This window comes from Tamandua tetradactyla, chromosome X (genome assembly GCF_023851605.1).
Source record: "Tamandua tetradactyla isolate mTamTet1 chromosome X, mTamTet1.pri, whole genome shotgun sequence".
Lineage (NCBI taxonomy): Eukaryota > Metazoa > Chordata > Mammalia > Pilosa > Myrmecophagidae > Tamandua > Tamandua tetradactyla.
Window position 1 is genome coordinate 121,088,038 of NC_135353.1, and position 25,465 is coordinate 121,113,502.

At 48.9% G+C, this 25,465-nt stretch overlaps 1 protein-coding gene across 5 annotated transcripts; it reads right to left on the reverse strand.

The window, feature by feature from the left end:
* Positions 1 to 2: 2 nt before the first annotated feature.
* CCDC120 (coiled-coil domain containing 120) lies at positions 3 to 15,602 on the reverse strand. 5 transcript variants are annotated; one of them, XM_077145764.1, is made up of 11 exons: positions 10,405 to 13,947; positions 8,206 to 8,325; positions 7,678 to 7,777; positions 7,389 to 7,479; positions 7,112 to 7,245; positions 5,865 to 6,005; positions 5,062 to 5,356; positions 4,605 to 4,667; positions 4,044 to 4,218; positions 3,811 to 3,909; positions 3 to 2,512 (listed from the first exon to the last, which is right to left on the reverse strand). In XM_077145764.1, exons 4-11 carry the CDS (start codon positions 7,435 to 7,437, stop codon positions 1,576 to 1,578), a joined length of 1,893 nt encoding a protein of 630 aa, XP_077001879.1. In that variant the 5' UTR covers positions 7,438 to 7,479; positions 7,678 to 7,777; positions 8,206 to 8,325; positions 10,405 to 13,947; the 3' UTR covers positions 3 to 1,575. The 5 variants fall into 5 exon arrangements, with proteins under 5 accessions (XP_077001879.1, XP_077001880.1, XP_077001881.1 ...); XM_077145765.1 differs by lacking the exon at positions 10,405 to 13,947 and adding an exon at positions 9,271 to 10,384; XM_077145766.1 differs by lacking the exons at positions 8,206 to 8,325; positions 10,405 to 13,947 and adding an exon at positions 15,278 to 15,602.
* Positions 15,603 to 25,465: the final 9,863 nt, after the last annotated feature.

Genomic DNA, 25,465 nt, shown 5'->3' on the forward strand with positions numbered 1-25,465 from the left:
GGTTCAGTTTACACGTTTATTATAGAAATCCCCTTCCAGTGTGGGTAGTGTCTTGGGCCTAGACCCACTGATACAAAAAGAAAAGTTTAACACCAGGTAAAGGGGGTAGGGGGACCCCCAGCTCCAGAAAGTCACAGAGATATATCATAGAAAACACAGCTTGTATGATTTGTTTAAAAACTGGTGGATGGACGGAAAGCCAAGGAAGATGTGATGTGGCCCATGGCCAGACGTCACCTGAGGATTTTACTGGCATCTATCAGATGCCAGGTTCAACCACCACAGCATCCCAACACACACAACACACCCTATGGCTCTGCCCGCTGCTCCTCCTCAGGGGCCTCCTGACCAGGGATGGTCAGAGCAGGGGCTCCCACCAAAGGCTGGGCCACCTCACCCTATGGGCAGAGACAGTGAGCACAGACACTTCTCCAGGCACCCCTGGGGTTGGGAAAATGAGCCCAAGCCCCTCACCCAGACCTCAATCCTCTGAGTGTAGGCAGAGAGCCTACCCCCAAAGAACTGCTCTGGTTGGGAGGGGGGGAGCAAAGAGTTCTGCTCACACTGAAGTCTCCTGGCTGCTCCAAGCTGGGCCCTGAGACCCTATATGGTCCGTTTTGTGGAGGGAATCCTGAATGGAATAGGCTGGGCATGGGGACAGGAATGAACCCAACCAGAATGAGATCAGTTTCCCTTTTATAAAAAGTCTAGCATTGGGGGAAGACTGAATATCTAAATCACAACTGTAAACAGAAATGGAGGAAGGGGCTTAGAGGCCCCATTACATCACCCCTTCTTTTAGGCTGGCTGAGGTCCCCCAAGTCCCCAGCACAATGTGAGAGGGGAAGCAGGGTGTCAGACACCTTCCTGGATCCATAGGGAGCAAGGGACCTTGGAAGATCAGGTCGGAGCCCCCCAGAACTGAGAGCACCCACACCTCAGGACTCAATGAGGTCAACTGCGGGCTCCCCAGGCCGACAAGGGGCATACCAGAAGGGGTCAGACCAGTGTCCCCGGGGTCTGGGGGTCAGAATTGGAAGACTGCTCCCCCTCTAACGTCAGGTCACTTAAACGAGCGCTCAGCTCCGGGGGATACAGGAAGTCCGCGTAGTATCTTTAGAAGGGGTAGCAGGAATCCGGAGGACAGGGTGGGAAAGATGGAGGAGAGAAAGGAAGACAGACAAGACACAGAAAGAGAGGAAAAGAGGCTCGTTAAAGAGGTGGAAGCAGCACAGGACAGAACGGCTTCAGGCTCCCAAACACGGGGCATGGAGAAAAGAGGAAGAAAAGACGGGGGCTAGGATGTCCCTCCCAGCACCCTGGTTTCAAGGCTCATTTTCAGCTGACATGCACTGTTAAGATAATGCAATTTTGCTACAGGTTTGTAACTGCTGCTACCAACGCCCGAGGTACCCCTCTACTGGAACCCCATGGACTTCTGCAGGTCATGCCCAGCACAGTGATCCCGTGCCAACACTGCTGCTAGTCCCCTTGTGGTCAAAGCCATCAGCTAATATTACTAGCTGTTCCCTAGCCTGGACACCTGCATCATCTGCCTCAAAAGACCCCTACCCATCAGTAAAAGCACCCCCCATACCTGCCGGAGACAGGGGGCGCCGTGAAACTCCTGGAGTGCGGGAGCGGCACCTGGCTGGGGACCCCGTAGAGCGCCTGGCCCACCTCATAGCAGCGAGCATGAAGAAAAGGTGGGTGTGGAGGGCCCGTGTGGGGGACCATGGGCCGGCGCTGGGGCCCTGCAGCCAGTCCCGAGTTCCGGATGTACCAGTCCCGTAGCCCCTCCAAAGCAAGGTTCTTGTGGCCGCTGCGCTCACCAGCCGGGGGAATACGGGTGGGTGGGTGCATCCACAGAAGAGGGGTTGGATGCACCTCTGGACCCTCAGTGGCCTCTAGGGGCAGGCCACAGGGCTTGGTACGGGTGGCACGGGCATGGGGGTCCTTGCTGCGGAGGAGGGGACTGTTGCCATCAGCTGTGTACACAGGTGGTGAGCCTGGGAGCATGGCTAGGAGCCCGTCCCGGCGGGAGAGGGGTCCTGGGGCCTCAGCTGTGGGCAGTAGTTCCCCCCAGCCTGCCCCACTGCCACCACGGGGCAGGCCCCGGTCCAAGGAATAGTCCAAGAGGAAGTCCCCACACAAAAGTGGGAGCCGGGAGGCCACACGCGAGGCAGGGGCAGCTGAGCTAGGTCGGGCGGCCCGGGGAGGGTCTGGGGGGCCAGTTGTGCGGGAGGAAAAGGCAGGGGTTGGCTGGGGTCGCTCATACAACACCTCACTGCTCTTGCAGACTGGGGGACCTGTGGCAGGGGGGGGCAGAGGGGCAGGTGGGGAGCCAGCTCCCCCACCAGCCACCCGGTCCACCAGCAGGGCCTCAGAGCTGTTGCTGCAGCGGGTGCGAGCTGTGAAGAGGGACGTGCGGTCAGAGGCAGGGTCGGCCCGGGGGAAGCCCATCTGTGAGTCCTGGCTGCCAGACCACTGACGAGAATGGAGGCCTTCAGGTCTGGGGGAGCAAAGGTGGGGGAAGTGGGAGTAAGGTCAGAAGAGTCAGGCAGATGGGCTACCAGCCCTCCCTACCCTGTCTCTCTCTCTCTCTTTTTTTTCTCTCTCTCTTTTTAATACAATTTTATTAAGATATATTCACACAACATATAATCTATCCAAAGTAGACAATCAATAGCTTATAGTACTATCACATGGCTGTGCATTCATCACCACAATCTATTTTAGAACATTTTCATGACCCCATCTCTTTTTGAGCCTTTGTTTCCATACCTCCAAAATGGGCCCGATATTCAAAACTGTATGTGTGAAGGCTGTGGGCATATAAAGGGCAGTAGGGATTAGAAATGTAATGAGGGGTTTGGTCTGGGAGCTGTTAGCCCTGAGCAAGATGTAAAGATGTGTTATCTGGAGAGGAAAGGCTAGCAGAGGAGGGGCCTGAGAGAGGGCTCTTCCTAATATATCTGACCTCTCGTCCCCTGCTAGGACCCTTTGCATGGCTCTCCACTGCCTCCACAATGAAGTCCAGGCCTCGAATTTAAGACTTTACCTGAACTCTCTGACCCACCATGAATATGAACCATCCAAGACTATCATCGCAACCATCACCGTTCACAGGACATAAGCTCCAGAAGGACATGTTTTGTTCAATGCTTGGGACAAAGACAGTCCTTGCTAAATGTTTTTTAAGAAGCAGTATAGTCTAGTGGTTAAAAAAAAAAAAAAAAAAAGCATGGATTCTAGAGCCAAAGTTGCCTAGGTTTGAATACCAGGTCTTCACTTTACTAATAAGTTATTTAACCTCTCTGTGCCTCAGTTTCCTCAATGAGAATTAACAATAGCATCTACTATTGTTAATAGCAGATCTTCTTTTAAAATGTTTTTTTCTTTATTAGAGAAGTTGTGGCTCATGTCTTGTGACAAATGAATTGGTATCACGTAAAGCACTGATTCCTGGCCAGTGGCAGGGCCCTCAGGACATGTTACCTGTAACCTTTACTATACCTACGTCTTTCAAAGGCAGAAATTATTATGTCCATTTCCCGAATGAGGAGACAAAGATTGAGAGAAGGGAAATGACTCATCTAACAGTCATAGAAAATACACAGAAAAGCCCACACTCAAACTCTGGTGCTTCTGCCCCAAATCCCCATTCCCTTCTCCAGGACAACTCCTATTCACCATTCAAAACCCATCTTCCCATTTCTCACACTCTTTGATAATGCTCTCCCCCAAATCCCAGTTAGAACTAATGGTTTCCTCCTCTGATCCTCAAACCCACCCTCAGAGTCCCCTTACTTGCAGAGCTGGGGGCCGGCGCCCCGGGTGAGGACAGGGGTGGCAGGCACACTTCGCCCCTCAAAACTGGAGGCACTCCTGGGCAGCGAGCGTGTGGGGCTAGACAGAGACAGGCAGGCCCGTGTGGGGGCCCAGGTTAGAGACCATACCTACCAGCGGGTCCTCCTGCCAGCCCAGGCTCAGGATCTCACTCCTGGCTCGTGAGAAAGGAGGGCGGAGGAGTTTGCCCTCACCTGGTGGGGCTGGCCACAGAGTTCCGCCGGCTCTTCAGATCCCCATAAAGATCTGACGGGGGTGGTTTCCATGGGGCTCGCCGCTCAGGGCTGCCCCCAGATACTGCCCGTAGCTGGTCCCAGGCCTTGGGTGGTGAGGGGCGCTCAGCCAGAGGGAAGCAGCCACGGGGCTCCTCTGGGTGGAAGGGAGAAAGTGAGAGAGGAGTCAGCAAGAGAGGGCCCAGAACGGGTAGGACAGGTTGGGGGCAAAGCAAAGGGTAGTGGCTAAGGAAGTAGGGGAAGGGCAAAGTGCTGGGGGAGTGTTAAGCAAGGCTGAGGAGGAGTTAAGGGATGAAGCAGGGCAAAAAGGGGAGGGGAAGGGCTGACAGGTAGGCTGGGGCTGAGGGAACAGGGGTGGGGTAAAGCTGAGAAGATGGGGGGGCCACAGAAGATGGGGCATGGCTGAAGAGATGGAGCTGAAGAAATGCAGTGGGGGGGGGGGCTCTGAGTAGCAAAGGGTGGGTGGGCCAAGGGGATGTGGGGGGAGGAATGGGGGTAGGTTAGGAGGATAGGAGTCCTCACCATTGTCATGGCTGGCCCCAGACTCCGAAAGGGAGCTGCTCTCCGAGTGCAGAACTACATCCTCTACAGGTGAGAAGGGGGAGAACCGGGCCTATCAATCCAAGGCCAGGGTGCCATCCCCTTACACCACCGGATGGGCTCCTCCAATTAGCCCTGCCTTCTGGACCAGCCTCCTCCTTACCCTGTTGTCTTCCCAAGCATCCACCTTTACCTGAATCCAAACCCACCATTGGCTTGGGTCCTCATTTTCCTCATGTCTATTAGCTGGTTCCCAATGGCCCCACCCTTCCCTGTTAGCCAGCTTATCACAACTCTTCTTACTGGTTGGCCTTTTAAGTCCCATCTGCCTTTCCATCTTCACTGGCTGTGTGCCCATGCCCAGCTTGTCCATTAGCCAGTGTTTACTCACAAGTCCACTCTCCCCCTCTCATTGGTGGGGTGACAGGGCCCAGCTCACCTTGGCTGAGCTGAGCGAGGCGAGTACCAAGGCAGACTCCCTGGGTGGAGACCACTGCCCCTGTGGACAGGGGCAGTGGCTGGGGTGGCGGGAGCACTGGGAGACCTAGGCGGGCCCGGACATCCCCGAGCTGCTCCTCCAGCTCGTGCAGCCTCCGTAGCGCATCTGCCTGGACCTGGCGCCGGCGCCGGCGCTGCTCAGTGCTCAGCTCTGGGGCCAGAGCCAGGCGGCGGGCAGCTGCTGCAATCTGCTGCTGCACAGACACCTCACGCTCCAGGGCCTCAAGAGCCAGCTCCTGCGGGACCCAACCAAGAGGGATAGAACAGGACCAAATGATGAAAACCAACAGGATGGGGCAGGGGCCATCCAGACTGGAGGCAGGGCCTGCTCTTCCTGGGGGTAGGGCTTATCTTGATGAAGGGTAGCCTATTTTTCTAGGCTTCTAGCTTATATCTCCTCTGGGGGAAGAGCCCTTCTTGATTAGGGGCTAAGTCTGTTCATCTTCTGGGGGCTGGGAAGCCTATCTTGACTAAGTTAGATACCAGCATCCTCCTGGGTATGGGCCTTAGCCCACCAAGAGGCAAAGTTTATCTTGGGACCTTCTCTTCTCCTTTGTCTTCCCCTGGAGACCACTGCACCTCTCATACCAGGAACCCACCCCCCTCAAGCCACCTATCCCTTTTCATCTTAGCCTCTCCCATCCCTGGACAGTCCCCGCTCTGACACATTTTCTTCCAGGCTCCTCTTCTGTAACTGACTCCCCTCTCCCCCCACCATTTTGCTCTCCAGACCCGTCTGCTCACCTCAGCAGGGCACAAGGCATGGTGTGCTGGGTTGGGGTGCAGTGGAGGGTATGCGCGGGCTGCAGGGAGCCGCCGTCGGACCAACTGGGGCCGTTCACCAGGCTCCAGTGGGCACTCAGGGGGCAGCTGGCCAGTCAGCTCCTGGAAGAGGGACAGGGGTCTGAGACTACCAATGATTAGTTGTGGGGAGAGGGATGGGGCAAAGTAGTAATGACCCCAGGAACTAAGAGATCCTACTGAACCCAGCCCTGCTCAGGGCACCACCCAGGTTATTTCTCTTCCTCCTTCCACTACCTCCACAGGGCAGGTGGGTACTATAGATTCTCAAATCCTTGGCGGGGCGGTGGGGGGACAGTGGGGGCAGGGAGACCTAATATGGAATCTAGAAGCATTTACTTTTTATAAAGACAACATAGGGTGGCCCTTGTACTATATATTACATAACATCTACGTGGGGGCCTGGGGCTGCAGGCTCTGAATTTTTCTGGCAAAACTTTGTGGATGTCTACACTCTAAGTGCGGTAAGGAGAAACTATAAATGATCGTGTCAGTTCAACCCAGATTTCATTGCCAAAGCTTCAAAATTGCCTTTTTTTGAGGTTTTTTTTGGGGGGGTTGAAATTGTAGATAAGGGAATATGGGCCTGCATTACTATACTTCATTAATTCTAAGATATCTAAGCTGAGCTTTGATGAGATAGAAGGTGACAGGTCAGATAAATGGCTCAGCAATTACCACCTAGGAGGCCCCCACTCCTCACCCTCCCACTATTTGTTTCATCCTTAGAAAAACTTTATTTACCAAACTGCATCTCAGTTTGCTTTGATATCACTACTGACAAAATGCCTACCATCCAGTTATTAGCTAAAGAGATATATTGATTTTAGCTTAACATAACACCAGAATCCAACACTATCCCAGGTTCCTATTACTTTGTAGCCCTGAAGGCAGCTTAAAAACAAAACAAAACAAAAACTCTTTTTAATGTACAATGGCTTAAGTAAACCACTCTTTTAGTTTTTCTCTGTTTAAAAGGTAGGACTGAGACTACTCATCTAAAATATGCTATTTATAGAGAAAGCCCAAGGGGATGGGATAATGTAAAGAATGAGGGTTTGTTTATTTGGCTTTCATAGTAAAATATCAGTAATGGCTTTAGAAGAATGGAAATAAATAATATCAATTAACAGTATATATTGATAATTTTCTGACCAACTTATTCATCTAACATTATGCCAGGCCCTTACCGCCTCCTGGAGACACACTTTGCGTAGCTCTTGAAGTTTTAGGCTCAGGGCCTCCTGCAGAGCCCGCTGTCTGTCAAGCAGACCCCGCAGACGCTCTGACTTCACCTGGGGGGCAGCCTCTCCGAACAGGGCAGCTGGACACAGAGGGAGCAAAAATCATTGGGAGAGCCAGGGTTTCCTTGAGCAGCTGTGGGGCCAGGGACCAACCCTTCCCATATTGACAGGTAGTGACTCAGGGCAGGGGAGGAGGCAGAAGGAAAGGGAACCAACCACCAACCTGGGGCATTGAAGGTGGGAGAGCTGATCAGCTGACCTTTGACTTCCATTCTGGTGCTGTTGAGAGGCGGTGGCTGATAGCTGGGTAAGGCCTGGCAGTAAGGTACAGGAGCCATTAAGGAAGTACATCCTGTTTAATTCCAACCCCCACCACTCCTGCCAGCTTCCCATGCCCCAAAGAGAATAAGGGGTGCCATGGGCCCCACCCGCCTGTTTAGACCTGCCCTCTCAGAATCTCTGTTGATATCTGGACCCACTGGGTTGTCCCAGAATGGTGTTGGCTCTAGTACCTTGGTTCCCTTCCCATTGAGTGGGAGCACAGCAAGTGGGGAGCTGGGTGGACTTACAACGCCTCCTCAGAGGCCCATCGGCCACAGCCAGGAGTCCTGCCTGGGGAGGGAGAATTAATGGTATTATTCAACCAACTGTAACAACAGTGGGCACTTATTAAGTACCTGGGTACCTGGTACAGTTACATACTAGGCCACATTTAATCTTCACAAAAACCCTATGATGGCTATCACCCCCATTTTCAGATGAGGAGAGTAAGGCAGAGAGAGATGAAAGAACTTGCCCACGGACACTGCCCAGGCCCACTCCATCAGTCCAATGCCTTCCCTCCCTAGAATTGCTCCATCCCCACCAACTTCCTCATTAGCTCCCAGGTCACAAGCCTCAGGACCTACGCCCAGGCTGTGGCTACTATCTGGAGGGCTCTTTTTGACTTCTCACCACCCAAACCTTGATTCTCACAGTATTCTTGGGCTTAAATATCACTTTCTGAGGTGGGTCCCTGCATTATGTCCTCTCACAATTACCGTACAAGAGATTGTGCATCCTCCATACATCCATGAGGACAGGAAACATATCTGTTGTTTTCTTCAGTATCTCCAGCACCTTGAACACTGCTGCACACACAGCAAGTGCTCAATGAATGTCTGCCAGTTGTATGAATAAATGATTGAATAAATGAATGAAGAGGTAGCAGAGCCAGAGTTCAAAGCCCTGATCTTTGGGTCTATACCTGCTGCCCTGGTGTGGCAAGGAGAGTATCCAGCTGCCTCCAGGGTCCCTCCAGCCCCTCTCCCCATCCTAGTCTGGCCTGAGCTCACATAGGGGAGGCATCCTGCTGGGATTTGTAGGAAGCAAGGTCCACAGCTGCAGATAACAAACACGACTGCCTCCTGCCTAGTGCCTCCTCCTCTGCACCCAGATGCCCTGGCTGACTATGGAGGCTGCCCTTGGTGGGTAGCAGTTCTGCTTTGGCCTCCTCCTCCAGAGTTTGCTCTCTCCCACATCCCGCACTGTTCCCATGCCTGGCCTGACCTCAGTGGCAGGTGACTGGGAAGGTCTCGTGGCGTCACAGAGGTCACATCCCACCCACCTCGAAACTCACAGCTTGTCTATGACATGGTGATTGGGTGTGGAAGAAACCCAATCAACCAAGGAGAAGTGGGTTCAAGCCCTTTCCCCATATATACATTATGGGGTTTGGCCAAGTTGCCTGTAAGTTCCCAACAGTTTCTCTGCAGTCTCTCCACCCCTCACCCCTACTCCAACCCCACCCAGAGCATCTGAACCTTTCCTTAAAGCAGTGGTTCCCTACCCTCAACATCAGGGGCAGGGGTCAGTCCCTAAAGCCTTTGCGCAAATCCAAGTACCAGCATATGTTTTGCAGAGGCACTCATATGCCTGCCTAAGGTCTGGCAGGGTGTGCTGACTCAGAAAACAAGACATTTCCCAGCCAGGGTTGCCTTCAGGTCCCAGCTCGGTCTCCTCTGCCCCTGAACTCCTGGGACACCCACTTCCCAAGCCTCCATTTTGGTTTGGGGAACCCTCACGGGGCTCCCCTGGACCTTCCTCCACCCCAACAGGAACCCCACCTCCTTCCTGATGGGCCCACTCGCCAGGACTGGTCCCAAAGCCACACTGAGCTGCTTCAATCCTTCTTCCCCTGGGAGCTGAGGGCATCCTGGAAGTCATTGCAGGGTCCAGACAGGAACCTCGACTCCACCCTGTGAGCCTAAGCTCAGGGAGATAGCTAAGGGCTGAGTCACGGGGTCACTGTCCAGGCTAGACACAGGATCAAGACACCTCCACCCAAGGCTCCCAAACCTTTGCTTCCTCTCACCTACTCTTCGCACACTTGCCTAGGGGCCCAGAGATGGTGAGACGGGGAGCCTAGCAACCCCCTCCCCAATACACACCCACACCAGCCCTTGGGTCTCCCCACTGGTGACCTTGTGGCCCTGACCAGTCTCAGGGAGAGGTTGTAGCAGGAGCACTGCAGAGGACAGCCCCCCCACACACACCCAGAGGCAGGCCCAGCAGGTTTTTCAGGTCTGCCCTTCTGACACCACAGCTGAGAAAGAAATTCCTGGCTGTAATGACTGTTTACAACTGAGACACCTCACCTGGGTGGCACCCCAACACCCTCAGTGGGATCCCCCCCATTTCCACATCCTGCCACTACTGGAGCATATACGAACACCCAAGGTCAGGAACAGTTCCCCAGTCTTTTCTAAAGTCCCCACTCTAGGTTAACAAATAGGGGGCTGGGTAGACAGGCAGGTATCTGGGAAATGGTTTCTCAATAGCCCAGTCTGGGATTTCCTAGGGGACTGGGCCCTGAGTTGAGGGAAGATAGCAGCTACTCCTGCGAGGGGAGGGGGAGAAAGCAGGGGAAAGATGGGAGTGAAGAAAGGGAGGGGGAGCTCATGCTTCATGTTCTGCCTGGGTCTCCCCCATCCCTTCTCCTCATCCATTTCATCCACTTCCGGCCAGGAACCAGCTTCATGCCAAGAAAGGAAATTGGACATTTTGGGCTTTACCCCTACTCAGGCTTTCCTTCCTTGCTGTCTCCCCACTTCCCATCCTCCCAGAGCACTGGGGCACCTTTCCCACAGACCTGACTCTCTCCCAACAGAAACTTCAGCACACCCCACCCCAGTTCTCCAGATGCCTTCTTCCTTCTCCCCACCCAACCACCCCTGGGCCCACTGCTCCCAGGTGCTCACCAATGCCAGAGAGGTGCTGTAGGGGGACCTCAGGTACTCAAAAAGCTAGTTGTCTCACCAGGCCCTGGCTCCTGCAGGGGCTGGCAGTGGCCGTGAGCAGTAGTGGCAGATACCTTGGCCACCTCCCACTAGCCCACTAAGGAAAGGCCCAGCCTACCTGGCACAGGACTGGGCCAGCCCACACCTTTTAACCCTTGCCTGTCTGCCACCAAGGCTAGGGCCACACCTGGGCACAGTCTTGGTGCCAGGTTCCCTCATGTCCAGCATGGCCAAGAAAAGAGCCTGGAATGCCCTCCTCATCTCGATACACCTAACAAGGCCCTGAGAACAGGGAAGAGGGGCTTAAGAGTGTGGAGTGGCAGCTGCCTCCCCCGCTGCCCAAATTCCCAGAGGATCAGATCCTGCCCCTCAAGGGTATTAACTTGGAACTGGGCAGGTGGGGGGTCGGGGGGGGGGGTTGTTAATCACAGGTGTAAATTGGGTCTATGGTTCTTACCACTGTGCATTACATTCCTGCGGCCCCTATCCTTCCCTCCCAGGGCAAGGCAGGAAGTGGTGGAAGGTCTCTGAGGCATTCCCACCCTCATCTGACTGATACTTTCCCAAGTGGGGACAGAGGAAGTCGACCTTTCTAAGGAGAGGCCAGGTCTCGAGACTACACCATTTTCTGCAACTCCAAAAGAAAGAATCCCAGTAAACTGACCACAACTTATACCCTACAAAACTCTGATGTATGTTAACTCCTCTTGGTCCCTACAAACCTGGGAGGATAACACTGAACCAGTCTTCTCATGGCATTTTATAGATGTGGAAGCTGAGGCTCGGAGAGGTCTGATTGATTCAGCTCACACGGTATAAGAGCAGAAAGAATCGGAATTTGGTGGGGGGGGGTCCTGGGGTGGAGTAGGGCAGAGGCTACTCCTACCAGGGAGGGGGAGTAAGGAAGGGGTCTCGAGCTTCCTCACATCCAGACTGGGTCTCCCCCATTCCATCCCCTCATGCCCTTCTGGCCAGGATTTGGCTTCATGACAGATAAGGAAATCGAGGATTCTGAGTCCCTATGACATACTGTCTCCCTGCTCAACACCACCCAGGCTCTGGGTCTGCCTCAGCATATACCATACATCCTGCTCTCAATTTGGGACCATCTGCTCTGTGACCTTAGGGTCCAAGCCCAACCCAGGCCTGTGCAGCAGCCCAAGCCCTGATATGGCAGAGCAGAATGGGGAAAGATCTGTCTCTGCTTGGAGGGCAGGCCAAGCCTAGACTGGAGGTTCCTCTGTAACAGTAGTACCCTGTGCATGTGATTTCAGAGGAGTCTCCCCATCCCCATCTACCTTTCTTCATGGGTGTGAGATTTCCATCGTGGGACATAAAGGCCCCTTTCATCCATCACCACCCCCTCTCATTTTCCCCTCCTTCCCTGCCTGGGGCTGGTGGAAGCAGGCAGCAGTGGGTGGGCAGCTGGGTATTGGTAAGGTGTGTCCTCTCAGCCACTGCCTCTCCCGCCTCTTATGAGCCACCAAGAATGTGGGGAAGAGGGACCTTTATAAACTCAGCGCCTAAGAGGAACAAGAGAATCTGGCTGGCAATGCAGACTGCAACTCAAGGCTTAGGTTTGTTTCTTTATCTGCAAAATGGGTAAAGGTTGGTTACTGAGACAAGAAAGGCCCAAATAACCTTGGAAAGCATTCAAAAGGCAAGGAAATTCACACCTTGTCACCAATGACTGTCAACAACAACAATAAACTCCCGCACAGGTGGGCTGGTGAGAGTAACTGGACCTCTTGGGCCAGGCAGACAGGTGGGGCAGGAGGCAAACACATCGGGACTTTTAACAGCCTGAGAGATGGCACAACCTCTAAGCCCCACTCCAGCCGGGTCCTGAGCCTCCTGTGGTCCTACATAGCTAGAATGCAATGAGTCTGGGATTTGACCCAACTCAACCACTTACTGAGGTGCTGTGGGGGGCCTCAGGTACTCAAAAAGCTAGTGGCTGCTTGGGAAGTCATTTAATCTCTCTGTGCCTTGATAATCTCGTAATATGGTGATGTTGATAATATTAGGTCCCTCACAGGGTTGTTTCGTGCCTTAAATGAGTTAATACAATTGAAGTTCCTTTACGATAGGGCCCGGCACACATAAGCGCTCAATTTGTGGTGGCTGTCAGAATTACAAACATCCCTTCCTATGTAGAACTTAGGAACCAAACAGATACATCCAGATACGATTTTTGAGACAGAACTAGTATCCCTCAGCTCAATAAATGTGAAACAGAGCTGTTTTCCCTCAGATAATTTGTCCCAATTCTCACTAACCAAAATCAGAAACTGAATGGATTCAGATACAGTCTTGGGACAAAGCTAGTATCCCTTAGCCTCCAAACCCTCCATATTTGCTACCCAGACACAGAACCCTTCCTACTGGCCAAGCCAGATACATTTGAAACAGCCGATTTCTCTCATTATCTGACCTCTCCCTATTAAATTATCGAAAAAGCAGCAATTGAATATGTTCAGACAACTTGTTTGCTCTGAACTCTCACTACCCCAAGTCAGGAGCGAATGGATTTACATATATTTTGGAGAAAGAGCTGTTATCCCTCACTCCCTGAACCTTCCTTACTCACCAGGCAAAAGGCAGCAATGAAATATATTTACACAACACGGTACTTCTCACTCTTCAACTCTTGTCACCGGAATTCAGGAAAGTGAATAGATTTGAATATACTTTTGAGTTAGAGCCTCATTATCTGAGCTCTCTCTACTCACCAGGTAAAATGAGGAAACTCAAATACTTTAGACAACATGGCATCATTCATGTCTGAACTATCAGAACTCTCCCTCTCAGAATTCAGGTACCAAATAGTCTGGGAGAGTGAGGGATGCTTGTGTTGTTATTATTAATGGGTTTAGATAAATGAGCTGGGTCTGGTATCCCTCACTTTTCAAACTCTCGCCACTTTCTATGAGAAACACAGAAAAAAAACATAATTGAATAAGACATTCCCCCCAAATTCTCCCTACCCATCCTCAGAATTCAGAAGATTCAGACAGTGACGGATCCTATTGTTGCTGCTGTTGTATTGTTCCTTCTGCATCAGCCTGATTCTAACATCCAGTGAACTCCCGGCCCCACCGTCCCAGACCTGCCCCACAGAGGTGGGGTGGACTTAGCATGAAGATTTTTGTTGTTTACTGCCAAGAGAGGGGGATAAATTCCTGCCCTAATCCTACCCACTCCAAGCCTGGAAGCCTGTAACTTAAAATGGACTTTTTTTTTTTCAGGCCAGTAAGGCAGGGATCGCACACACACCTAGAATCAAGACCAAGGGCTTGAGCAGTTACACGACCAGGAAGACACACATAACCCCAGGTTCATCTTTTACCAACCCCCTCTGACGTGGGGCAGTCCCCAACTTAGCAAGCCTGGAAACATAACCTGGACCGTGCAGACTCCCAGAGAGCCACTGAATAATTTAGGGTGTTCTTTTGCACTTGGGGAGGGCAGGGGGCGTAAGAACAGTTCCATGCCCTCCTGGAACAGAGAGAAAAATGCAAGCTCTGTGTGAGATCACTGGGGTGGGGGTGGGGGTGGGGGTGGGAGGAATCACATACAAAAAACCCTATCAGCCACACTGGCCCTACAAGGCTGTTTGTTTCAGGGAGCTGTGGGTCATGGGGGAGGCAGGGAGAGAATGCCATTCCCCCTCTTGCTAAGAGAAGCATCTGGGATATACCTCAGAGGTCCTAGGAACCGAGGAATCCCCAAGTTCAGGGGCAGGGTATAATGGGATCCCTGCCCTTCTGGGTTCAGAGGGTATGGGAAGGAGGGAGCAGGGTGGAGGGGCATAGTAAGGGGTAGATAATAGGGTCCGGGGTTGTGACAGGATATAGGGACAGGACAGGAAGGTGTGTAGGGGACAAGGCAGAATCAGAGTCATCATAGGACAGAGGTCAGGAGGCAGGCCTGGGAATGAGAAGGACACTGGCCAGGGGATAGGATAGAATGAAGTTCAGGACAGGGGTAAGAGAAAAATCACAAGGGGAGAAAACACCAGGACAGGGCTCCAGGTCTGTGTACAACCTTAGTCAGAAGACTTGATGCGGGACAGGTGAAGACAGTGGTCATAGAAGGGGCTAGGGAAAGGGGCAGGTTCAGGACGGAGGTCAAGAACAGGAAAAGACCAGGGCAGAATGAGGAAAGGAGTAAAGATGGTGATGAAACAAGAGAGGACTGGGAAAATCAGGACAGGATTGGGGGAAGGGACTGACAGGACAGGAGACATTCCAAAGGTGGTAAACCAGCTATTAGGGGAGGGGCCAGGGGGACGGTACAGGGTGGGGAGAAAGCACAGAAGTCAGAGGTCAGGAGTCAGGATACAGCAGAAGCAGACTGAGGTCAGGGGGGTAGAACATGCCCAGAGGGGGTTAGAGACCTGGACAGGGGGTTAGGGAAGAGACAACAGAAACTGAGGTGGATGTTGGGCATCAGGACAAGGCCAGACGAGCTTCAGAGATGAGACAGGGTCACACAAAGACCCGGGTTCAGGCCCAGGATCCCAAGGACAGAACTGGGGTTTGGGGTCAGTGCTAGAGGGTTAAGGGGGAAAAAAAAAAAAAAAAAACAGGTACAAATGATCAAAGCAGGCCAGAACATGGTTAGGTCAGCGATCAGGGCTGGGGTTCTGGGGCCAAGGGTGGCCGAGTTCGAGGTTAGGAAAAGAAATAGCCAGGTCAGGGCATGGGTCAGGAGTGAGGCCACCAGGTCAGAGGTCGCGGGGTGCGCGCCCAGGTACGTCCACCGTCGGTATTTCCAGGCCCTCACCCCGCCCTGTCCCTCCCCTGCCGCCCGGGACCGGGTTATGACTCACCGAGCGTCCTCGCACCGCGACGTCAGCGGGGTCGTGTCAGCCGGGAGGGGTAGTGGGTGCGCCCTTCCCTCGCCGAGCTCCGATCTTACCCGGGCGCGCGCCTATTCCCCTTCCGCGCCCTGCCCGTGGACCGCGTGCCGCCGCGAGACCGTTAGGCGTGGGGGCCAGACGGGGGACGCGAGAAGGGTGGGAGAGAGGCGCCAGACTCCGCGCTGCGGGTGGGGAAGCCCCGCTTGCCACCCTTCAGTTAAGTCTGTGGGCTTCGGCGGCACCACCGCCTCAGCCGCTGAGCGCGAGCCCCGGGAAGAAGGGGGAGGGGGCGGGGCGCAAGACCACAGCCGCGATGGGGCCCAAGTGCGCAAGCGCGAGCTCCGGACTTCAATTTTCCTGCCCTGGGAGCGCCCAGAGCGAACGAGCTGGAAGCGCGTGCGCACGCGCCTTCTCGAGGGCAGCCGCGCCAGCTAAGGAACAGGGCCTAACAGTGCGCGCCCCTGGAGCGCTCTCGTTCCCGGCCCGGGTCCCGCCCCCACCGAGGCCACGCCCCCTCAATGCCCAAACTGGGGCCCCTAACCCCAGGTCACCCTGCCCTCAAACAGCCCCTATAACAGACTTCTAAAACGCTCCCAACTACCCACCATGTCATCCCCAAATGCACCCCCAAACCACCCTCCAGTGACCGCCAAGCTATGCCCAAACCACACTATATTGACCCCAAGCTATATCCCTAAATTGTCCTCCATGGACATCAACATTGCACCCGAATTAATTATCAATGAATCCCCAAACCACACTCCATCAACCCCCAAATCACTACCCATTTGCCTCTGAATTTCAGCCTCAAACCACCATTCATTGCCCCCCCCCCCATTGACCCGCAAGCAGTACCTCCAATCTACCCTCCATGGACATCCAAGCTTCACCCATAAACTACCCTCACTACCTAAGTTGTTCCCCCAAACCATGCTCCATCAACCCTGAAATCATCCAACATTAACCTCCAACAGTAGTTCCAAACTACCCCCATCTATCCCCAATATATGCACCCAAAAACATGCTTCATTATCCCCAAAACCACCTCCCATGTACTCTCCAAACTACCATCCATTGCTCCCCAAGTCACTCACCAAGAGTCCCCAACATCACCCCAAACACTCAACTATCTGCAGTGTGGCCCTCACCTGCCATTCAAATCACTATCCAACAGTAACCTATGATACCTCCAAACCATGCTCCGTGGACCCCCAAACCACCCTCCATTGACCTCTCTTAATTACCTTCCAACAGCCCCCATTACTATCTCAAATACTCCCAACTACTCTTAGGTGTGATCCCAACTGCACTTCAAACCAGCCTCCAACACTCCCTGCACCTCCAAACCACAGTCCACAGACTTAAACTTCACTCCAAACCACTCTCCAACAGTCCCCAATTATACGTCCAAATAGCTATCAACAACGTTGCTGTAGTTATCCAATGAACCCCCAAATCATACTCCAGTGGCCCCAAATGTGTCCCCCAAACCCTCCAATGATTTTTTTAAAATATTTTTATTGAGAAATCTTCACACACATGCACTCCATTCATGCTGTACAATCAATGGCTCACGATGTCATTCATAGTTATGTATTCATCACCATGATCATTTTTTAGAACATTTGCATTACTCCAGAAAAAGAAGAGAGAAAAAACTCATACACACTATATCCCTTACCTCTCCCTCTCATTGACCACTAGTATTTTCATCTACCCAATTTATTTTACCCTTTGTCCCCCTATTATTTATTTATTTATTATCCATATTTTTTTTACTCATCTCTCCATACCCTGGATAAAAGGAGCATCAGACACAAGGTTTTCACAATCCCACCATCACATTGTAAAAGATATATCTTTATGTACAATCACTGCAAGCTAGGGTCTATAGTCAATAAAAACATTGTAATATGCTTCCACTCAATGTAATGAAGACATTATGCCAAAACTAAATGTCAACGGGGGGGGGGGTATGGATTTTTTGTGGAAGAAAAGGAAATGTCTTCATGTAGATTATGGTGGCAAAGGTATGTCTGTACACTTAGGTTGGATTGCATGATGTGTGAATAAAACTGTTTAAAAATGAACAGAGAGAAATAAGTGCTAGAGAAAATGTGGTGAAAGAGATGTACCTATTCACTGTTGGTAGAGAAACTAGAGGTGCAGCCTCTTGGAGGGCAGTGTGGTGGTTCCATAGGAGGCTAGGGGTGAGTTTCCATATGATCCTGCAACCCCGTTACTCAGTATATACCTGGAGAAACTGAGAGTGGGGACACAAATGGGCATTTGCACACTGGTGTTTATGGCAGCAGTGTTCCAGATCCACAATGAATGCAGGTGGCTAGAGGGTAGAACGACTGAGGAATGGAAGGGGGAACTATGGCGTATACATACAACAGACTACTGAGCAGTGGCAAGAAGGAATGAAGTTGTTAGGCATGCAACTAGGTAAATGAACCTTAAGGACTGTATGTTGAATGAAATATCAGAAACAAAAAAACAAATATTGTCAAGCCTCATTCATATGGACTAACTATAATGTAAAAACTTGGTGAACTGAAGTCGGGAGCATGGGTTATCAGGTTGGGGCCTATTGTAAAGGATCCTACATTGTAAGCTCTTACAGCAGTCACATATATTCATGAGTTGTAACTGTTAATTTTAAATTCTGAGATACTGAGCTGTTTGTTTATGACCTGGTCATTTCCAGAAATTTCAGGTATTTATGTGACAGCTGAGACTAAGAGTTAGAGCTCTGAAGCTATGAAAGTCAGCATTACCCCATATAGGAACTGTTTAAAAAATTGAAAAAATGATTAGACATCAAGTAGAGATATGAATGAAACTGATCTGGATAGGACTAAGGAATATTAGAAGACTGGGTAAAGGACGATATCATCCAGATTTAAAAATTTCAACTCCCTGAGTGAGACTGAAGTGAGAAATGATGATTTGGTGCAAAATTTATATTTTGGGTGTGCATTTCCTAATTTAACTTGCATGGTCAGTTTAGTTGAACACCATAAGTACATGGAATCTTGAATAAGGCATGAGATTGTGTTGGCTTGTCCAGATTAGTGTGATGTCCTGATAAATACCAAAGTGATTTGGACAGTTAATAAAGAAGTATTTGCTAAGCCCCCTTGGGGGAATGGGGAGAAAGGGGGAAATATTCACGTTCCCCATTTGGAGAATTTCTGATATTCTCGCAAGCAGTGGGGACAACCAAATCAATAGGCCAAGCCCTCAATCTTGGGGTTCGCCCCTATGAAACTTATCCCTGCTAAGGAAAGGCTAAGCCTACTTAAGATTAGGTCTAACAGTCACGCAGAGAACCTCTTTTGTTGCCCAGATGTGGCCTCTCTCTCTAAGTTGACATGGCAAGCTAACTCACTGCCCTTACCCACTATATGGGACATGACTCCCAGGGGTATAAATCTCCCTGGCCATGTGGGACAGAAATCCCGGGATGAGACAGGACCCAGCATCACGGGTTGATAAAACCTTCTTGACCAAAAGAGGGAAGAGAAAAGTGAGAAAAAATAAAGTCTCAGTGGCTGAGAGATTTCACGCAGTTAAGAGGTTATCCTGGAGATTATTCTTAGGCATTATATAGATATCCCTTTTTAGTTTATGGTGTACTGGAGTGGCTAGAGGAAAGTACCTGAAACTGTAGAGCTATGTTCTAGTAGCCATGTTTCTTGAAGATGATTATATAACAACATAGCTTTTACAATGTGACTGATTGTGAAAATCTTGTGTCTGATGCTCCTTTTATCTACAGTATGGACAGATGAGTAAAAAATGTGGATAAAAAATAAACAAATAATAGGAGGAACAAAGGTTAAAATAAATTGGTTAGATGCAAATATCAGTGGTCAATGACAGGGATGGAACGTATGAGGGTTTTTTCTCTTTTTCTGGAGTGATGCAAATGTTCAAAAAATGATCATGGTGATGAATACACAACTGTGTGATGATAATGTGAGCTATTGATCGTACACCATTCATAGAATGTTCGTATGTCAAGAATGTTTGTATGTTTGTTTGTTGTGTACAATAAAAATATTTTTTTAAAGAAGAATCAAGGCTACTGGAACACAGCTCTAGAGTTTCAGGTGCTTCCCTCTAGCTACTCCAATACACCATAAATTTAAAAGGGGATATCTATATAATGTATAAAAATGGCCTGTAGGAGACTCAGCATCAAGGGACTGAGAAAAACCCTAGAATGAGCTGAGAATTAACATCAAGGGATTGAGAGAACCTTCTCGACCAAAGGGGGAAGAGTGAAATAATACTAAATGTCAGTGGCTGAGAGATTCCAAACAGAGTCGAGAGGTTATCCTGGAGGTTATTCTTATGCATTAAGTAGATATCACCTTGTTGTTCAAGATGTAGTGGAGAGGCTGGAGAGAACTGCCTGAAAAGGTAGAGCTGTGTTCCAGTAGCCATGTTTCTTGATGATGATTGAACAGTGATATAGCTTTCACAATGAGACTCTGTGAATGTGAAAACCTTGTGTCTGATGCTCCTTTTAGCTACTATATCAGCAGAAGAGTAGAACATATGAAATAAAAATAAATAATAGGGGGAACAAATGTTAAAATAAATTTAGTTTGAAATGTTAGTGTTAAATGAAAGCGAGGGGTAAGGGGTATGGTATGTATAATCTTTTTTTCTCTATTGTTTTATTTCTTTTTCTGTTGTCTTTTTATTTCTTTTTCTAAATCGATGCGAATGTTCTAAGAAATGATGAATATGCAACTATGTGATGATATTAAGAATTACTGATTGTATATGTAGAATGGATTGATATCTTAATGTTTTGTTTGTTCATTTTTTTTTAATCAATAAGAAAAAAATAGCCTGCAGGATAACCTCTCAAATCCAAACTCTCTCAGCCACTAAAACTTTATTTTGTCTCATTTCTCTCTTCCCATTTTGGTTAAGAAGGCTTTCTCAATCCCTTGACGCCAGGTCCTGGTTCATCCCAGGATTTTTGTCCCACGTTGCCAGGGAGATTTACACTGCTGGAAGTTATGTCCCACATAGGAGGGAGGGCAGTGAGTTCACCTACCAAATTGGCTTAGAGAGGCCACATCTGAGCAACAAAAGAGATTCTCTGGGCCGCCAATGATTTTAAACTGCACCCAAACCATACTTCAGTGATCCAAATATATCCCAAAACACCCTCCCATGATCTTTTCCTAATATAACTTCATTGACATATAATTTATATATCATAAAATCCACCTATTTTAAGTGTGCAATTCAATGATTTTAGTAAATTTAACAAGTTGTCAACAGTTACCATAATCCAGTTTTTTATCATTTCAAAAAAATATTTTTGATTGACAAATCTTCACACACTTGCAGTCTATAATCCAGTTTTAAAGCATTTTCATCACCCCAATAAGATCCCTCATTCCCACCCCCAGTCACAGGCAAGCACTAATCTACTTTCTCTATATATAGGTTTGTTTTTTCTGGGCATTGCATATAAATGCAATATGTGGATTTCTCATGTCTGGCTTCTTTCTCATTGCATAATGTTTTGGGGTTCATCCATGTTGTAGTATGTATCAGTAGTTTGTTCCTTTTATTGCTAAATAGTGTTCCACCCAATGACCCTTGCTCCCCAAATAATCCACTAATAGTTCCCAACTACAACTCACAAAGCCCTCTGCATTCAGACCTCCAAAGAGGCCCCAACCCCCAAACTCTTCCCACCAGCCCTCAACTGTACCCTCAAACTACTCTATTGATCCTCAAACAGCATCACTACACTAACCTCCCAGAGCCTCAACTTCATGCAAAAACCACTCTCCAACAGTCCCTACTACACCCTCAAACTACCCTTTATCAATTCCTGAGAATAGCCCCAAAGTGCCTTTTCAATGACCCCCAACTCTATTCCCAAACTACTCTTCAACAAGTCCATACCTTACCTCTAAAATTCCCCTTCCAACAGGCCACAACTCTGCTTATAAACACCCCCTACCTACCTGGTCCCTCAACTGCAGCCCCAAACTACATCTCCAAACCACCCTTCAATGACCCCAACCACCAAACCTTATCTTAAATTATGTGCAACTGCACCGGCAAAACATCTTCCCATTGTTCCAAACCATACCACCCACAGCACCTTCCAAGACCTTCAAATTACACCCTAAACTACCTTTTTTAATGATGTTTTATTGAGATATATTGACACACTATAAAACCATCTGAAGCGTAAACTGCCTTTTGATAGCCCCCATGCTATCCCCAAACATCTCTCATCTACCTTCCCACAGTCCCCTAACTATACCTCCAAATTGCCCTCCATGACTGCCCAATCCCACCTCAAGCTTCTCTTTGATGGTCTCAAACTGGACCCCAAACTTTCCAATGGTCCCCAATTATATGCACAAACTGCCCTCAATAACTCCCAAACCTACCCCTATGTACCTTCTAAGTCCCTTCAATGACCCCCAACTCTACCCCTAAGCCACCTGTATTAGTTTCCTGTTGCTGCTGTAACAAATTACCACAAAGTTGGTGGCTTACGACAGAAGTTTATTCTTTCATATTCTGGAGGGCAGAAACCCAAAATCAGTTTCACTAGACTCAAATCAAGGTGTTGGTAGGGCCAGATCTTCTCTGGGGGCTCTAGGGGAGAATCTCTTTCTTGCTTTATCTAGCTTCTGGTGGCTATTGGCACTCCTTGGCTTGTGGCCACATCACTCCAACCTCTGCCTCCATGATCAAATGACCACCTCCTCTTCTGTCTGTGTCAAATCTTCCTCTGCCTCCCTCTTGTAAGAACATGTGAAATTACATTTAGAGCCCACCTGGATAATCCAGGATAATCTCCCCATCTCAATTTCCTTAATTTAATGACATCTGTAAAATACTTTATTTTTTTGCCATGTAAGGTAACATTCACAGGTTTCAGTGATTAGGGCATGGATATCTTTCGGGGGGAGGGGGGCTGTTATTCAGCCAACCTCACCATCCTATCACAATTAATAACTTTATTTCTAAACTAGCTTACAGCAGACCCAACTCTGTCCCTAAGCACCCCCACTATCTTCCTATAATCCCTCCAATTGCACCCCAAACATCTTCCAACCCCTCAACTGTATTTCCAAACCACCTTCCCAAAAGTTCCTACCTGCACTTTTCTTTTTTCCTTAAACTTTTTATTTTGAAATATTTTTAAACTTACAAGATGGTTGCAAAAATATTACAAAACCCTTGCAGAGAACTCCGACATAGTCCTTCCCCCCAGATATATGGACCGGCTAATTTTAACATTTTGTCACATTTGCTGTATCATTCTATCTATCCATCCATTCATCCACCCATCCATCCATCTATCCATCCCAGCTACACCCTTAAGCCATCCTCTAGCAGCCCTATTCCTCCCAACGACCTTCACATGGCCCTTCCATTGCATGCAAACTATCCTCTCATAGACCCAAACATCACCCCAAGCTCCCTTTCATCACCACTTACATCTATCTCTAAACACCCTCAACATCACAATCCAACTGCCTTCCCTCCTCCCTCTACATGTCTCTTTAACTCCCCACACACAACTGCCTTTAAATGCAACTCCAGATGCATCTGAGAAAGTAGAAAGTGTGTGTGTGTGTGTGTGTGTGTGTGTGTGTGTGTGTGTGGTGAGTGTGCATATTGTGCAGACTATGTGATGGGGAAGCACTTGTCATAGAAACATTTGAAATGTGTTTGAAGCTGGTATTCATTGGTTTGGGATGTGTGATAGGACAGTTAGTTTACGGGTCTAATGTTGTAAGAATTTTCTCCCAGCCTGTCGCATGCATTTTTTTTTTTCATTTACAATAGCATCAAAAAGAATAAAATTCCTAGGAACAAGTTTAACAAAAGAAGTACAAAATTTTTACACTGAAAATTGTAAAACATTGCTGAAAGAAATTAAAGAACAACTAAATAGATGAAAAGACATCCCATGTATCAGTCAGGGTTCTCCAGAGAAACAAAACCAATATATAGATATAAATATACATATATACATATGATTTATTTTAAGAAATTGACTCACACGAGTGTGGCTGGTTGGAAACTCAGGCAGGAATTAATGCTGCTAACTTCGAGGCAGAATTTCTTCTCCAGAAGACTCTTCAGTGTTTGCTTTTTTTTAAATTTTTAAAGTAATTTTTAATTTTTTAAAAAAATATGACAACAAATAAACACAAACATTCTTAACATATGATCATTCCATTCTACATATATAATCAGTAATTCACAATATCATCACATAGTTGCATATTCATCATCATGATCATTTCTTAGAACATTTGCATCAATTCAGAAAAAGAAATAAAAAGACAACAGAGAAAAATTCATACATACCATACCCCTTACCCCCACCTTTCTTTTTTTAATTAATTTACTTTTTATTTATGATACATAACCACATACAAACACAAACATTCTTATCATATGATCATTCTGTTCTTACTATATAATCAATAACTCACACTATTATCACATAGTTGTATATTAATCATCATCATTTCCTAGAACGTCTGCATCAATTTGGAAAAAGCAATAAAAAGAAAACAAAAAATTCATACATACCATACCTCTTACCCCTCCCCTTCACCAATCACCAACATTTCAATCTACTAAATTTATTTTAACATTTGTTCCCCCTATTATTTATTTATTTTTAATCCATACATTTTACTTGTCCATCGATAGATAAAAAGGGCATCAGACACAAGGCTCCCACTACCACACAGTCACACTGCGACAGCCATATCATCATATAATTATCTTCAAGAAACATGGCTACCAGAGCACAGCTCCACATTTTCAGGCAGTTCCCTCCAGCCTCTCCATTACACCTTAAATAAACAGGTGATATCTATTTAATGCATAAGAATAACCTCCAGGATAACCTCTGGACTCTGGAATCTCTCAGCCATTGACACTTTATTTTGTCTCATTTCGCTCTTCCCCCTTTTCGTTGAGCAGATTTTCTCAATCCCTTGATGCTGAGTTCCAGCTCATTCTAGGATTTCTGTCCCACGTTGCCAGAAAGGTCCACACCTCTGGGAGTCATGTCCCACGTAGAGAGGGGGAGAGCAGTGAGTTTGCTTGCTGTGTCCACCCCAAAAGATAGTCATTTCTCCCCAAACCTCCCAGTGACTCGAAATGTCATTTTTATCATTTACTAATTCCCATAAATACCCAGGTTCCTCCCCTATTCCATGATACGGTTGTGTGCGTATGTGCATGTATGTGTTTACCAAGCAGACGAACAGATCTTGGAATTAAGAGTGCTAATATAGGAGGATGCAAGGCAAATGGGGACTCAACGTTTCCTGGAGGGCCAGCTGATGGGGGCGGGGGGAGGTGGTACTTGGGATGTTGAGAAGGAGAAAAAGAAGGCTGTGGGTTCTGGTGTTTTGTGAGCAGACTGTGCCGTGTACCTGAAGCATGGGCAGGACCCACAGCTGTGCGCAAGCTGGCTTGAATGTACCTGGCACATAGAGGTACTCAACGAATGTTTGTTCAATCATTGAAAAAGTGAGTAAATGAATTCATTTGACATAGAGTTGGTGGACCGCTCCTGGGAAGACCAGCTGGGCGGCTGGACTGCAGGTACCAAGACAGCAGAATTTCTGGCCTACACCTCCAAGAGAGTGTAGATGCCTCTGCTTCATAGTTATGGCTTTGGCTGAGGATGGCACTGCTTGATCGAGGTTGAGGCGCGGTCTAGGGCGCAGATATTAACGAACATTGGCCGAGAGGGGGCGCGGTTAGGCTGTTAGATATTAGAAAATTGACCGAGAGGGGGCGCAGGTCCAGGCTGCAGGAACATGGCCTAGAGACCCTCTGCGCGCAGACCGGACTCCAGTGCGCAGGCGCATCGGACTGAAGGCGCGGCTTAATATTATTTTGCGGAGGGATAATTTGAGGGAGGGGGCGGGGCTCAGCAGTGACGCACTATGGGGGCGTAACTCGACTAAATTACGCCTAGCCGATTTGCCTCTGTCTCTATGGGCGTGGTCTAGGCACCCCCTTTTGGAAAGAGGGCGGGCCGACTCTGGTTTTCCGACTGCGTTGGAGGCGTAGTTTGGGGCGGGGCCTCCTCTCGCAAGAGGCGCGGCCCGGTGA

Bases quoted from the DNA above. Each gene is read 5' to 3' on its own strand.
- CCDC120 (XM_077145766.1), bottom strand. From the start codon at position 7,437: ATGGAAGTCAAAGGTCAGCTGATCAGCTCTCCCACCTTCAATGCCCCA. The intron at 5,357-5,864 runs GTGAGCAGACGG...TGGGTCCCGCAG, and splicing joins ATGCCTTGTGCCCTGCTGAG to GAGCTGGCTCTTGAGGCCCT. The intron at 3,910-4,043 runs GTGAGGGCAAAC...GTCTCTGTCTAG, and splicing joins TCTGTGGCCAGCCCCACCAG to CCCCACACGCTCGCTGCCCA.